The sequence below is a fragment of the Emys orbicularis genome, chromosome 6 (genome assembly GCF_028017835.1).
Source record: "Emys orbicularis isolate rEmyOrb1 chromosome 6, rEmyOrb1.hap1, whole genome shotgun sequence".
In the NCBI taxonomy this organism is placed as follows: Eukaryota; Metazoa; Chordata; order Testudines; family Emydidae; genus Emys; species Emys orbicularis.
This window is the reverse complement of record NC_088688.1, coordinates 35,892,328-35,906,645: the sequence shown is the minus strand read 5'-3', so window position 1 is coordinate 35,906,645 and position 14,318 is coordinate 35,892,328. Positions and strand designations below refer to the sequence as shown.

Here is a 14,318-nt window from a genome sequence, read left to right as displayed (position 1 = left end):
GCCTGCCCCAGAAACACTCTAGGGCCCTGCCCCTCCATGTGAAGTGCACCAGGTATGGGCAGGGAGGCTCAGCAAGATAGGATACAGGTGTGGAGGGGCTTAATGTGTGGAGGATCCGGGTGTGGGTTGATAGGGTTCTGTGGGGGGCAATCTGGGTACGGGCGGCTCAGTGGGGGATTCGGGTATGGGGGGGGGAGGGGAGATCTGGATGCACACGGGCTTATTGGGGGTTCTAGGTGCAACAATAATGGGACTCTGCAGGAGGGTCCAGGTGAAAGTGGTTGGGGCTCTGCATGGAGGTCTGTCTGGGGGCCAGGAGGAGAAGATAGAGCTTGGCAGAGGAGTCTGGGAACGGGAGTCTCAGTCAGGGGGTCCAGATGCTGGGGGAGTTGGGTGGGGATCCAGGGTCAGCTGGTTGGGGCTCAGTGGGGTGGGGATCCGGGTTGCTCATGGGGGGCGGGAAGGGGTTCTGAGTGCAGAGGGAGTGGGGCTCGTCAGGAGGATCTGGATATGAGGGGGTCTGGATGGATGGTGGAGCAGCTCCCTCTATAGGGATCCCTCCCTCTGCAGCTGAGGAGCAATGGGTGCAGGAAGCACAGGGAGTAGTTTGCAGAGTTTCCCACAGCTGGGGGAGAAACCTCGGGGTGGGTCTGACATGGCCCCAGATGCCATGCTGGGGAAGAGGAAGTCCCAGCCCAGCCAGGACTAGCAGCTGAACCTGGCGCAGTGTAGGAGCCACCAGCCAGGTCTTCCCCAGTCCCACCCCCTGCCCCACAGTGATTTATCTCTCTGACAGCTGCCCTGGGCACCCAAAACATACAGCTGGGTAGGTGGCATGACCACTCTTGTGGCTTCCCTTCGCTTCCCTGTCAAAGTCAAATCTGCGGGGGACAAATGCTGCACATGCGCAGTGGCGCGGAACTCCCCCAGGAGTAGTAAAAGACATTAAAGCTCTATAAAAAAGCTTATAAACACACAGCACCAACTGAGATGTTATTTAGAAACAAAATTATACCTCCATTAGGACGTCCAATACTAGGATCAAACCCATCTGAAGAGTTGTGTCGTCTGCGGTTTGCTTCATAACGATTCTCTGTCCATGATAAATTTTCAGAATGCTTTTCAAAATTCAGTGATGACTGGAAATGAGCACAAAGCGTACATTAATGAACACAAGAACGGCCATACTGGGTCAGACCAAAGGTCCACCTAGCCCAGTATCCTGTCTTCCAACAGTGGCCAATGCCAGGTGCTTCAGAGGGAATGAACAGAACAGGTAATCATCAAGTGATTCAGCCCATTGCCCATTCCCAGCTTTTGGCAAACAAAGGCTAGAGACACCTTCCCTGCCCATCCTGGCTAATAGCCATTAATGGGCCTACTGAACTTATCCAGTTCCTTTTTGAACCCTGGAGTACTTGTGGCACCTTAGAGACGAACAAATTTATTTGGGCATAAGCTTTCATGGGCTAAAACCTACTTCATCGGATGCCCTGTTATAGTCTAGGCCTTCACAACATCCTCTGGCAAGGAGTTCCACAGGTTGACTCTATTGTGTGAAAATATACTTCCTTTTGTTTGTTTTAAACCTGCTGCCTATTAATTTCATTTGGTGATCCCTAGTTCTTGTGTTATGAGGAGTAAATAACACTTCCTTATTTACTTTCTCCACACCAGTCATGATTTTATAGATCTTGATCATATCCCCCGTTAGTCATCTCTTTTTCAAGCTGAAGAGTCCCAGTCTTATTAATCTCACCTCATATGGAAGCGGTTCCATACCCCTAATCATTTTTGTTGCCCTTTTCCATACCTTTTCCAATTCCAATGTCTGTCTTTGAGATGAGGCGACCACATCTGCATGCAGTATTCAAGATGTGGGCATACCATGGATTTATAGACGCAATAGGATATTTTCTATCTTATTATCTATCCCTTTCCTAATGATTCCCAACATTGTGTTATTTTTGACTGCCGCTGCACATTGAGTGTATGTTTTCAAAAAACTATCCACAATGACTCCAAGATCTCTTTCTTGAGTGGTAACAGCTAATTTAAACCCCATCATTTTATATATATAGTTGGGATTATGTTTTCCAATGTGAATTACTTTGCATTTATCAATATTGAATTTCAGCTGCCATTCTGTTGCCCAGTCACCCAATTTTGTGAGAAACAAAACAGAACAGTCTATTAGGATCCAATAAAACAAGCACTTTTGGTTATGAGAAGCAAAATAAAAACTTATGAGAAAGTTGACAACAGGAAGTTTCTTTAACCTCTCTCTCAATTCACCATGTATTATGGCAGATCCCAGATAAACTAGAAGGGAGAATGAGCAAAGATTTTTAAGTTTTTTGATTCCAGTAAAGAGCACTGGAAAACTGCTTTAAATTGAAAGTATTCAAGTAAGCCAAACCAATGCTTTTACTAACATTCATGTGACAGATATGGCAGTTTTCTCAAATATACTTGGGAAATCTTACTGAATTAAGTTTAAGTATCTTTGGGGCACATTGTATTAAATGAATGATTTATGTATTATTGTAGGCCGGGATTGTATGTAACCTCTCAATGGGGAGATGTAACAGATGTGAGACCTGGAGGTTCAAAACTGGTACTGAACAATGGACTTTCGGATTAGAAAGTGTTAAGTGGTTTTCCTGGGGAATATCTAGGGGGGAGGTGAATGCAAATTCTTCATGTTTGATTATGCAAGAACCTAGCCTATGCAAGAAGCTATGCCCTGAGTGGCCCATTGTCTGATCACCTGCTACATGAGGCCAAGATCAAACTCCCAAACTGTATAAAGGAAAGACTGAACTATTCATGGTGTTCTGAGTCGGAGACAGCTATAGACTTGTAAGCATGGGGGAAACCCAGTGGTGGGTTTTGGAAGACTAACACCTACCCAAGACCAAGGTTGGCATTGGGGATGACCTCTGGTAAGCTTTCTAGCATGTGTGTAGGTTCTTTCATACGTTTTCTCTGTAATGGTTTCACCTTAAGAATAAATGTGCTTACTCAGGAAGAGCTGCGTGGTAACTTGTGACTGCTGGCAATTACGCTGTTCGTAGTCTTTGGAGAGAAAGTAAAGCACAGACATTGGCCTGTTCAGGCAGTCTGGCTTGCTGAGGATATCACAGCTCAGTCAAGGAATTGTGCAGCCTGGAAAAACCCTGGTCAAGAGGGAGACCCAAGCGGGTCTGTGCCCAAGAGAGATAACAGCTGCAGCCAGAAGCCTAAAAGTGGACTCCCTTGGTTGACCACAGAGGGGGAATATAGGTAGCATTGCCCTGACCTGTGACAGCTCATTCCTCAACAGAATGAGTAGGAGTATGCATTACATCATTTATCTTTGCTACTACTTCTACCTAGCTATGCTGCTTCTTTGATTGGCTGATTTAACATGACAGCATTTTACTAACATGGCCTCCTAAAAATAAAGGACTTTTTTTTTTTAAATTAAGTTGAACTATTCAGAAACAGAAAAAAAAATAAAAAAGGGAGCCAGAAATTTATTTTCCCCTTGACATTTTCAGCGGTTCAATCCATTATCTGTGGACCTAAAACTTCTTATGCATCTAACAGAACGCAGCCACAGTGTTAGGTGGTGGGCAGGTATACACTTTTTGCAATAAAAGTAAGTAAAAAGAGAAGTTTTCATATACCACAGATACTTGGAAAGTCAGGTTAAGGAACATGTGTACATTTTTAAAACACATTATGGGAGCAGCACAATACCCACTAAACAATGATGATGGGTTTGCCATGCATCGTTAATGCCATGTTTTAGAAGTTTAGCGCCTACGCAGACTGCACAGAAAAATTGTGGGTTTTTAATTTTGCTCACTCGTTTTTACAAGACATTAATTTCTGATAAAATTATAATAAGTGGCAGAGTGACATCTCAGGGGCATAAAGAAGTGTCAGTGAGGAAATTTCGAAGTTATTTTTATTCAGTGCTAGACTGTAAGAGTGAGACACTGAAAGCAGTAGCACTGTTTTTAAAATAAATGTTTATGGCAGTCTACTGTGTTATAGTGAAATAGACAAAACATCCAACACAGGGGAGGCAGTTAAATTACTTTTTAGAACTTCAAACAAAATTCAACCCATTAAAGGGTGCCTGAACAAGGTTGCCATGTCTCTTTATAACACCACACTTATTTCTTCATGCAAGGTGTTATACAAGAGAACGCTGGCATAATTTTTCTACAAATTCCAGCTAGTATAGGAAAGGTGGAATTACCCTCCCTACATTCCTCCTGGGAGGAAAAAAGAGTGGGGGGAAAAAGGAGGGTAGAGCCATTGGTTTGGTATTGTACGGTGGAGAGGATCAGTTCCACTAAAGATTCCACGTCCTCATTTGAGAGGAGACAATCTGATTGGCTAAATTCCCTCTAAGCCAGGGGTTCTCAAACTGGGGGTCGGAACCCCTCAGGGGGTCACAAGGTTCTTACATGGGGGGTCGCGAGCTGTCAGCCTCCACCCCAAACCCCGCTTTGCCTCCAGCATTTATAATGGTGTTAAATATATAAAAAGTGTTTTTAATTTATAAGGCGGGGTCACACTCAGAGACTATGTAAAAAGGGTCACCGGTACAAAAGTTTGAGAACCACTGCTCTAAGCTGTGCGGCCGTGCAGCAGCCTATTAAGTGCCACACAGGTGCTCAGGGCTGCGGCAGAAACAGATGTCTCTCCCCCAGCCCCAGACCTGCCGCAGCAGGGAGAGGCACCCCTTCCCCGGCCCCAACCCAGCCCAGGACCTGCCACAGCTGGGGGAGGAGTGCCCTTCCCACAACCCCAACCTGGTCCCAGGCCCAGATCTGCAGCAGCCAGGGGAGGGGCGCCTCTCCCCCGGCCGTGGCAGCTCCCCATCTGGCCTGGAATATGGCTTTAAGCAGGGGTGGAGACATCATCGTGGAAATTCTTGGGGGAGGGACTAGAGCTTAGAGAAATCGGACTTTGTGTCCCCCCAGAAATCCCAATATTGGACCTTTTTTCCTGTCCCAAATGGAAGGAGCAGGAGGGAGCGCAGGCTGCCCCTCGCTCTGCAGAGGCTCCAGCCAGCACTGGTGGGAGGCAGTGCTGCTCCACGCTGCTCTTGAGAGGGGCAGTACCTGACAGGCCCGGCCCAGCCCAAGGTTGCAGCGTGTCAGCGGAATAGCGCAGGCACCGCAGTGCCTTCGGTTTGCACTTTCCAGCCCTGTTCTGTGAACTGTCACTAATAAGGCCTTGATCCTGCAAACACTCACCATCCAGCACAGCGCACAGCCACTGACCCCAAGGGGGCTGCACATCTGGAAGCACCCAGACATGGGTAGGGCTCAGGTGATGCCCAGGTTTGTGCTGGCCCATTGCATAGAGCAGACTCTTACCCTCTGCCTGATGGTGGCTGTAGAAGCTACTTGTGATGCTCCCAACAGTGATGCAAGAGTGGGAGCACCAACCTCAGGTGCCCCTCCCCCTCTCCCGGCCCCAACCCAGTCCCAGCCCGGACCTGCTGCAGCTGGGGGGAGAGGTGCCTCTCCCCCCCCAGCTCAGGTGCTGCTGCGGGGAGAGAGAGAGAGCTGGGGGGAGTCCTCTCTCTGCACCATAGCCCCAGGGCAGCCTGCATCACAATCCCCTCATCCCCAGCCCCACCCCAGAGCCCAACCCCCCCAGCTGGACCCCTCACCCCCCTGCATCCCAACCCTCTGCCCCAGCCCTGGCCCCCTCATCCTGGCCCCACCCCAGAGCCTGCACCCTCAGCCCCCAGCACCCCAACCCTCTGCCACAGCCCTGAGCCCCCTCAGCTCCACCCCGCCACATGAATTTTGTTATGTGCACCAATATGGAGGTGATGTTCTGTTTGGGGCCACCTCTTTGGACACTACTTTAAACCTCCAGAATCAGAAGTCTCTAGGCACACTCTTGCATGCATGCTATTATGTTCTCAATCAGATTACCCAACTGTCATGCCTCATCTGGAGTACTGTGTCGTTTTGGGCCCCACACTACAAGAAGGATGTGGAAACATTAGAAAGAGTCCAGCGGAGGGCAACAAAAATGAATAGGGGGCTGGAGCACATGACTTATGAGGAGAGGCTGAGGGAACTGGGATTGTTTAGTTTGCAGAAGAGAAGAATGAGGGGGGATTTGATAGCTGCTTTCAACCACCTGAAAGGGGGTTCCAAAGAGGATGGATTCTAGACTGTTCTCAGTGGTAGCAGATGATAGAACAAGGAGTAATGGTCTCAAGTTGCAGTGGGGGAGGTTTAGGTTGGATATTAGGAAAAACTTTTTCACTAGGAGGGTGGTGAAGCACTGGAATGGATTACCTAGGGAGGTGGGGGGGAGAGGGGGAACTCGATCTAAGTTACGCAACTTTAGCTATGTGAATAACGTAGCTGAAGTCGACGTACTTAGATCAACTCACTGTGGTGTCTTCACCGCGGTGAGTCGACTGCTGCCGCTCCCCCGTCGACTCTGCCTGTGCCTCTCGTCGAGCTGGAGTGCAGGAGTCAACGGGAGAGTGCTCAAGGATCGATTTATCGCGTCTAGACTAGACTAGACGCGATAAATCGATCCCCACTGAACCGATCTCTGCCCGCCGAAGACATACCCTTAAAGGTTTTTAATGTCAAGCTTGACAAAGCCCTGGTTGGGATGATTTAGTTGGGGATTGGTCCTGCTTTGAGCAGGGGGTTGGACTAGATGACCTCCTGAGGTCCCTTCCAACCCTGATATTCTATGATTCTAAGGCAATTTGGGTAGCTCCACACAAAACTGGTAATTTTTAGTGCAAGTAACTAGTTTGCTGACTAAAAATCAGAAGCACAACTGTCCACATTTCTGCATGCCTAACTTTCTGAAATTCAAATCCAAAACTGCTAATATTGGCAACAAGCTTTAATTTTCTTAAATCAGGTAAACAATAGAGGCAGCCACGACCAAGTTTTGAAGTTTGGAGTTTTTCTAGGAAAATTTAAAATTCAAACCTGGAACTCCCTTCCCAACACCACCTACAATGCTTCCTCCCTGTTTTCCTTAAAATACTCTCTCAAAACTCACTTCAAGCTTACCTGAAAACAGTGAAATTCAATCAAGCCAACGATGATAAAACTTTTTTTGGAACCACCTAGATGCATACATTCACCTCCCACACAACCATACACTTATCTTGTCCACTGTATTAACCATTCTATTCCCCAGAATCAACTTTCAATTAAACGTAGTGTCTAGCTCAGTGGTCTCCAACCTTTTTACGTCCAAGATCACTTTTTGAATTTAAGGGCAACCCAGGATCTACCCCGCCCCTTCCCTGAGGCCACATCCCTTCCCCAAATCTCCACCCACTCCATACCCCCTGCCCCCCGGTCTCCCCCACCCTCACTCACTTTCACCAGGCTGGGGCGGGGGGTGGGGTTCGGGAGGGGGTGCGGGCTCTGGGCTGGGGCCAAGGGGTTCGCAATGTGGGAGGAGGCTCTGGGCTGAGGCAGGGGTGCAGGAGGGGGTGAGGGATGCAAGCTCTGAGGGGTGCAGGAGGGGGCTCTGGGCTGGGGCAGAGTGTTTGGATGCAGGAGGGGTACGGGGTGCTGGCTCCAAGGAGGGGGGGGGTCAGGGCTGGGGTAAAGGAGGGCATTCTGGGTGCAGGAGGTGGTATGGGGTGCTGGTTCCAGGAGGGGGCTCAGGGTTGGGGTTCGGCCTCCCGCCAGACAGCACTTACTGCAGACGGCTCCCGGTCGGTAGCGCATCGAAGCTAAGGCAGATTGCCTGCCTACCCTGGCCCCATGCCACTCCTCGAAAGGGCTAACGCCCCTCTGCGGCCTCTGGGATGGCGGCTGGGGGACACGTGGCTCTGAGCACTGCCCCTCTCTGCAGGCACCGCCCCCAAAGCTCCCATTGGTCACAGTTCCCTGTTCTCAGCCAATAGGAACTGCAGGGGTAGTGCTTGCTGGCAGGAGCAACGCACCGAGAAACCCTGTTGTCTGTCCCCCCAGGGCCATGCTGGCCGTCCCCCCAGGACCATGCAGGCCCTGCTACACCACCGGAGATCGCGATTGATGGGAGAGTCCCCAGGATCGACCAGTCTATTGCGATCGACGGGTTGGGGACCACTGGTCTAGCTGTTATGGTTGTGCCAAAAACCTGAACCAAGCGTAACCAATGCAAAGATGTCAGTCTGCAGACAGGCTGAAAAAAATAGTTCTAAAATGTTAAAGGAAAGGAGAGGGAGGACCTAATGAAGATCTATAATCTACCCTGAGTAGCTACTTGTTTTGGTACCACAAGTGGCTAGGCGTGGGAGAATACCACCAATTTTTGTTTTTTCCCCCAGTCAAGAAGCAGCCACGGCCAAGCAGGGCATCTGAGCTCCACTAAGAAGCCCAATAAAGCTCATAAGTGTATTCAAACCTCAGTAAGCGAGACCGAAGCCCAGCAAGCATTCACCGTAAAATCTGAAAAAGTACATCCTCATTCTGGAGTCTCAAGTGGGGGGGAACTTTGCTGCTCCCCTCCCCCATGTGACCTCTAAACAATACAGGTGTCCTATTTATTGGTGAAACATTACAACCAATAAAAAGCCATAGCTGAGGGATAATATTAAAAATGTTTGGGAAAGCAAGAGAAGTGTTGCTGTTACTATTCTGCTTCCAGAATTATAAACTGAACCTTGGAACAGCCTGCCGGGAAATATCTTTTCATCACCAGGGGGAGCTGCATTTGTTGTATTACTGATAACCAGTACAGGCAGACACAGCAATTGTAGAAGGCAGCTTCATGTCTCATTTATACATTCACACAGAGAGCTTGTAATACTGCATTTAACTGAACTTAGTTAAAGGAATTTGATTTTTTTCTGTCCTTTGGGCCTTTCACCCTTGGCATTCAAATAAAGAATGTGGTAATGTACATGAGAGTCACAAGCCTCTACTCAAATTATTAAATGGACAGTAGCTATCAGATAATAGAGCTTGGCTGAGAAACAACCTGGTTCATCTAAAGACAAGTAAGGAGTAAATATAAACTCAATATGTTTCTCCAAATAGCTCAAAAGTTCCTTTAGCTGTGCAATTAACTCTTCAGTGCGTTTTAACAATAAACTCCTTAACTGGCTAAATATTAATGACCCTCCTATTTAAAAGAAACTGTCAGTACCATGTAAAAAAGTTATAAAGCTATAAAGATTTAATATACAAGTTCAAACAATATAAGTATCTAATTTGTTGAAATTAATTTGTGCATATACTAAGTCAGGCAGTTCACATTTTCACCACACGATGGCGCTAACGCTCTGTCAAGCTTGTGTTGGAGACAAAAGTAACCGTTTTGTAATCATCAGGATCTCTATTGTTAATATCTGAAAATTGAGACTTATCTGGCACTCCATTCTTCTAGCAAAGAGAAACAAAACTGATATTCAACAACATGGGAGAAGAAAGCTTGTTGCTTAATACGAAGTAATACGGTAGTCTTGCAAAAATCATTAAAGTTTACCAGCCTAGGTATAAAAAATTCTTTACTGAACTGTTAGTTTCTTTTTTTTTTGTGGGGGGGGGGGGAGGGGGGGAAAGAGAGGTTGGGAGGGGCGGGGGGGGGGGCGCTGGCGGCGGAGGGAAAGACAGTAACAACCTATCATCCTCAAAAAGAAACTCCCAGCAATAGGTCAGGTCACATTTAGCCTAGCTGGAACATGGATCATGCATATTCAGACAATGTTCACAGAACCCTGACTTCTTGGTGTTGGGTTCTCCCAGTGCTAAATGTATTTTGTATTCGTACTCAGGTTAGCTATTAAGTAAAGAGGTTTCTGACAATGATGCATTAGCTAGAAAAAAAGTACTGCCAACAGGTACTGGTGAAAAAAGCTTTGGTTCTTCAAAAAGAGCTTAAACAGAACCTACGCTAAACACATCTAGTTTAAGTGATCATACTTGTAGCATTAGATAGAGATGTTTACAAGCCGCAAAGTCACTATCAGACTTTCTCCAAGTCCAGGGTGTTTGAATTCCTGAGGATCTATTTTCTTTATAAAAACCGTAATTAGAAATAAATTGACACCATAGGAGCTTGAAGGTCCTGGAATCTGAAGGACCTTGACACTATAGCTCACCATAAAGCATCAGAGAAGAGTTCAAGTCTGCCATATCAAAATACTAAATAAAGATCTTGTTTATAAGCAATTAGGTGAGAGATCTGGATCTGTACCTCTTGCTAATCTGTACTTTTGGTTTCAAACTAAGAGCTACCTTAGTGACTGCTCTGCCTAGGTGGCTGCCTATACAGAAATCTGGAAGTTGGGATCAGAAGTGGAAGATGTGGTTATGTTTAGGCAAATAAACCTTCCTGTTCCTAAATTTTATGTTCTCATCCTAAATCCAGTATTGAACATTGCATAAAGACCATAACATGGAAAGCAGCCTGTAAATAAAGGGTGCAAGGTCCACAGAATGCATTCCACCTTACTTTTTTTTTTTTTTTTTTTTAATTATTTAATGACTTTACAACAGGGGAATGTGAAGTCACATGATTACTATGCAATGGTCATTGTTATGAAAGAGAAAACTCTCATATAAAAGGCTGAACACTAGAGTAGATTTCCGTGATGCCAGAAACCTGGCTTTTTCACTCGAAGTTGCTACTTCATAATGACAGAACAAGTACACCAACGGAGGGTGCTAAAAATAAATATCTTTACAAGTATAATAGAGGCTACTTTTTAAAATTTCTTAGGCTATCCTTGTATATTCAGAAGGACTCCAGAAAAGGTACCTTTGTTGATGATGGCGGAGTAGGAAAATTAAGCCAGGCTGGAGCAAAGTCATGCTGCGCCATTTAGGTCCAGTCTCTCCAAATCGGTGAAACAAGGCTTCAGCACCTCATGGCAAGTCCCTGTCATTGGCAAAGAAAGTTGATACATTTTAGACTTGTATCTTAACAGTATGATGCATAATTTTGTCTTATATCCAACCATGCCTCAATTTTCTGATACTACTTTCAAGAACAAATCTACCCACAACCCCGTAATATCAGAGTTCCTCAAACATTAGTAACTGCCCTCCCAACACCTGTGAAGTAGGTAAGACACAAACCAAGTAACTTGCCCAAGGGCAGACAGGAAATCTGTGACAGAGTCAGCTCCTACATCCCAGTTCAAGACCATCCTTCCTCTTAATTATAGAAACTCAGATTTGAAAAATGCTTTAAGCCTCTAAATCCATATTTAGACATCTAATAAAGCGGCTTGATATTCAGAGCTGAGAAGCACCCAACATTCTCACTAGAGCCAACGGAAATTGTGGAAGCTCAGCTCTTCTAAAAGGCAGGCCCCTTACTCAAGTATTCTAGAATTAAGTATCTCTGGCTTTGTAAGAATTACAATTTTACCGCAGTAGAGTAACCCTTTCAATAACTTCTCATTAGAATTTTCTCAGTAGAAGTTAAATATAAAGTTTGTGGAGATTATTCCTTTTGAGGATACAAAAGTTTACTGTCAAATAAAGACCATGAGATACTAAAATTAAATTATAACTGAATCAACTACATACCCCATGTATTTTTTTACTCCGGAATTAGCTAATTAGCAACCACAGAAAGAACACACACTTTAACATGCATTAATTGAGAGCACAGAATTGTATTTTTGTACTATTTCATGATTCAAACATTTGCCATTTAAAGTGACTCAATGTTTGAGTATTTGCAAATGTGAGAAAGTACAAGAGTTTGAATATAGTACTGGAGAAAACAGTCTCAAGATAGTTCCTAAAATGAACAAAAGTATTTACAAATAGGTATATTTTTAGTTGATTTAGTAAATTAGTGGTTAAGGGCTTGTCTACACTTACAAAGCTAAGCTCCTGCAGCAGTGAGGACACTACCTATGCCAACAAGAGGGGTTCTCCCAATGTATAAGTACTCCACCTCCCCAAGAGGTGCTAGGTAGATTGACTGAAGTGTCCTGTCAACCTACTGCTGTCTATACCAGGGCTAGGTCGGTTTAACTGTGTTGCTGTGAATTTGTGCAATGTAGTTATACTTATCTAATTTCCTAGTGTAGACCAGGCCTCAGTTGCTATTTCCCAATGCTTGTGCAAGAAATTGAACAGGTTTGGGGCTTAGACAAAATTGCTGATCCCCAGAGATATACCCTGCATTAAAAAAAAAAAAAAAATGTACTGCCCAGCATAGCAGGCTGATAGCAACCTCTGGTTGCAGGTCAGAGGCCATTAAAAAATAAATAAATAAATAAAAATCAGCCAGAGCAGAATTAGGACTGGGATGCTGAAAGATGGAAAAAACTTTCCTCCCTCAGGGTCACAACTCAGAGGTCTGGAAATCCTGCTTTACACCACATTACACTCTACAAACAACTAAACATCAAGCAAACGCTAGACACAATAGCATACTACCTAGCATATGGCCAGTAACTAAACTGCATCAGCAAATGGGATAGAAAAGACAACATGCTAACATCTTAGGTTAACAGAGCTGCTGGATACGTGTCCTGGAACTAAGAGTGTGCAAGCTTTAGTTAAAAACTGATATTTTATGTCATTCTAAGTATGTTCTGTTGGAGATTTAAACAGAAAACAAAGTTAAATGAATGTTTGCTCATGCACTGGAATATTAGGACACCAAATGAACGTCTGAGTTTTCTCACTGTTCAGTACAACAGTGACAGGATATTAATTTTCAAGTTAAAAACAGAATTTAGAGTATTATTCTTTGAAATCTAAAACTACTAACCACAAACTATTATATTCTATACCAATATAGGTACAGAACATAATTATTTTAGGAGAATGTAATCAAGGTATTTTCGGAAAAAAATTAGACATGCAAATTGTTGATGGCAGGGGAGAGGCATTTTAGGAGGTAGAGAAGTGGGGAAGGGGCAGAATAGGGGTCAGAAGTTTGGGGCTTCACCAAGGGGAAAAAGATAATTGGGGATGGGTGGGGGGTTGGAGGACTCAGATGGCTGGCAGGCAGTAAGTGGGGAAGTAAAGGACAGGGACACCTGTCAGCCCCACATTCTACTCGTGCATGCCAGGATCTGGGGAGTCTTAAGCCCCTCTCCCTACCCCCTATGTGAGCTGGGATATGGAGGGGCCTTTCCTCTCCAGGAGTGCCTCAGCTCACCCCTCCCCCTATGTGTATGCCAAGATCTGGGGACCCCTGGCTATCTATTGGGGTCTAACCCCCCTCATGGCCCTTCATGTGAGCCAGGTTGGGGGGGGAACAAGGGCTTGCCTTTTGGCAGGGGTTCTGAGCCCCTCTCCCTATCCCTCTCAGGTGAACTGTAATCTGTCCCCCAGGGGAGTCTGAGCCCTGCTCCCTACCCCACCATGTGTGTCAGGATCTGGAGGGGCCCTGGACCCCCTCCATCTGTGGGTGCCTGACCCCACCTCCATCATGTGAGCCAGGTTTGGGGTGAGCTTGCTCACTTACTGCAGGGGTCTGAGCCCCGCTCTGTACTCCCATGTGAGCCAGGATCTAGGAAGCCTGCCCCTCTGTATCGTAAGCTTAGGCCTTGTCTACACTACAAAATTTTGTCGGCAAAAGATACCTTTTGCCAACAAAACAGGAGAGATGTACACACTATAAAGCTACTTTTGGCGGCAAAACTCTGCTGTTTTGCAGATAAAATAAAACCACCTCAATGAGAGGCATAAAGCTTTTTGCTGCAAAGTTAAAGCAACAAAGCATCAGCGTAGACACTGCTGTTTGTTTTGTCGACAGAACTGGCTTCCCACAGTACCCCAGGATGCATGCCGTGACTGCTCTGCTCACTGTTTTGATCTCTGCTGCCCTTTAGGCATACACCCCTCCCCTCTCAAAGCTCGGGAAGTATCTGACAGCTGGGCGTGCTGCTCCCTTTGGGGAACAAAGAGGAAATCATTAACGTGGAAGGAATGCTCCTATTCTGTCCTGCACTAGGAACGGCAGGCAGACTGCTGCTGCAGGGAAGGGGAGGAGGGGGATGGGGACTGCTGTGCTGCTTTGACATTCCTCAGCATGGAGAGCTCACAGAGCTGCTCAGGATGCTGCTCCCAGCAGCTGAGGAGGCTGTGGGAGAACACGGAGGTAACCACAGAACCATAGGCAAGCAGAACAGGCTGCTTCGGGACAGACTGCACAGAGCACAGCCCGAGGCTGACGTGCGGGGGTGTCCCCCTACCTCAGCATAGGTCAGTCAGCCTGCTCTCTCCCCTGCCCCAAACACACCACTCTCCTCTCCCTCACCCCCACACTGCAGTTGAAAAAGCAGCTGACAATCTACAGGTCTGTCGCATCTTTGTGCGATTTCAGCTTTACGCGGTCGGCAAAAA

General features: G+C 46.2%; 1 protein-coding gene across 2 annotated transcripts in view; it reads right to left on the bottom strand.

The window, feature by feature from the left end:
* The window catches only part of GPBP1 (GC-rich promoter binding protein 1), a 61,669-nt gene that overhangs the window by 19,249 nt on the left and 28,102 nt on the right, over window positions 1–14,318 (bottom strand). For both annotated transcript variants that reach the window (XM_065405998.1, XM_065405997.1), the window contains exons 4-5: window positions 10,759–10,878; window positions 1,016–1,139 (exon numbers count right to left, since the gene is read on the bottom strand). In XM_065405998.1, coding sequence (XP_065262070.1) covers window positions 1,016–1,139; window positions 10,759–10,821 — 187 coding nt within the window. In that variant the 5' untranslated portion in view covers window positions 10,822–10,878. The remainder of the gene's footprint in view (window positions 1–1,015; window positions 1,140–10,758; window positions 10,879–14,318) is intronic.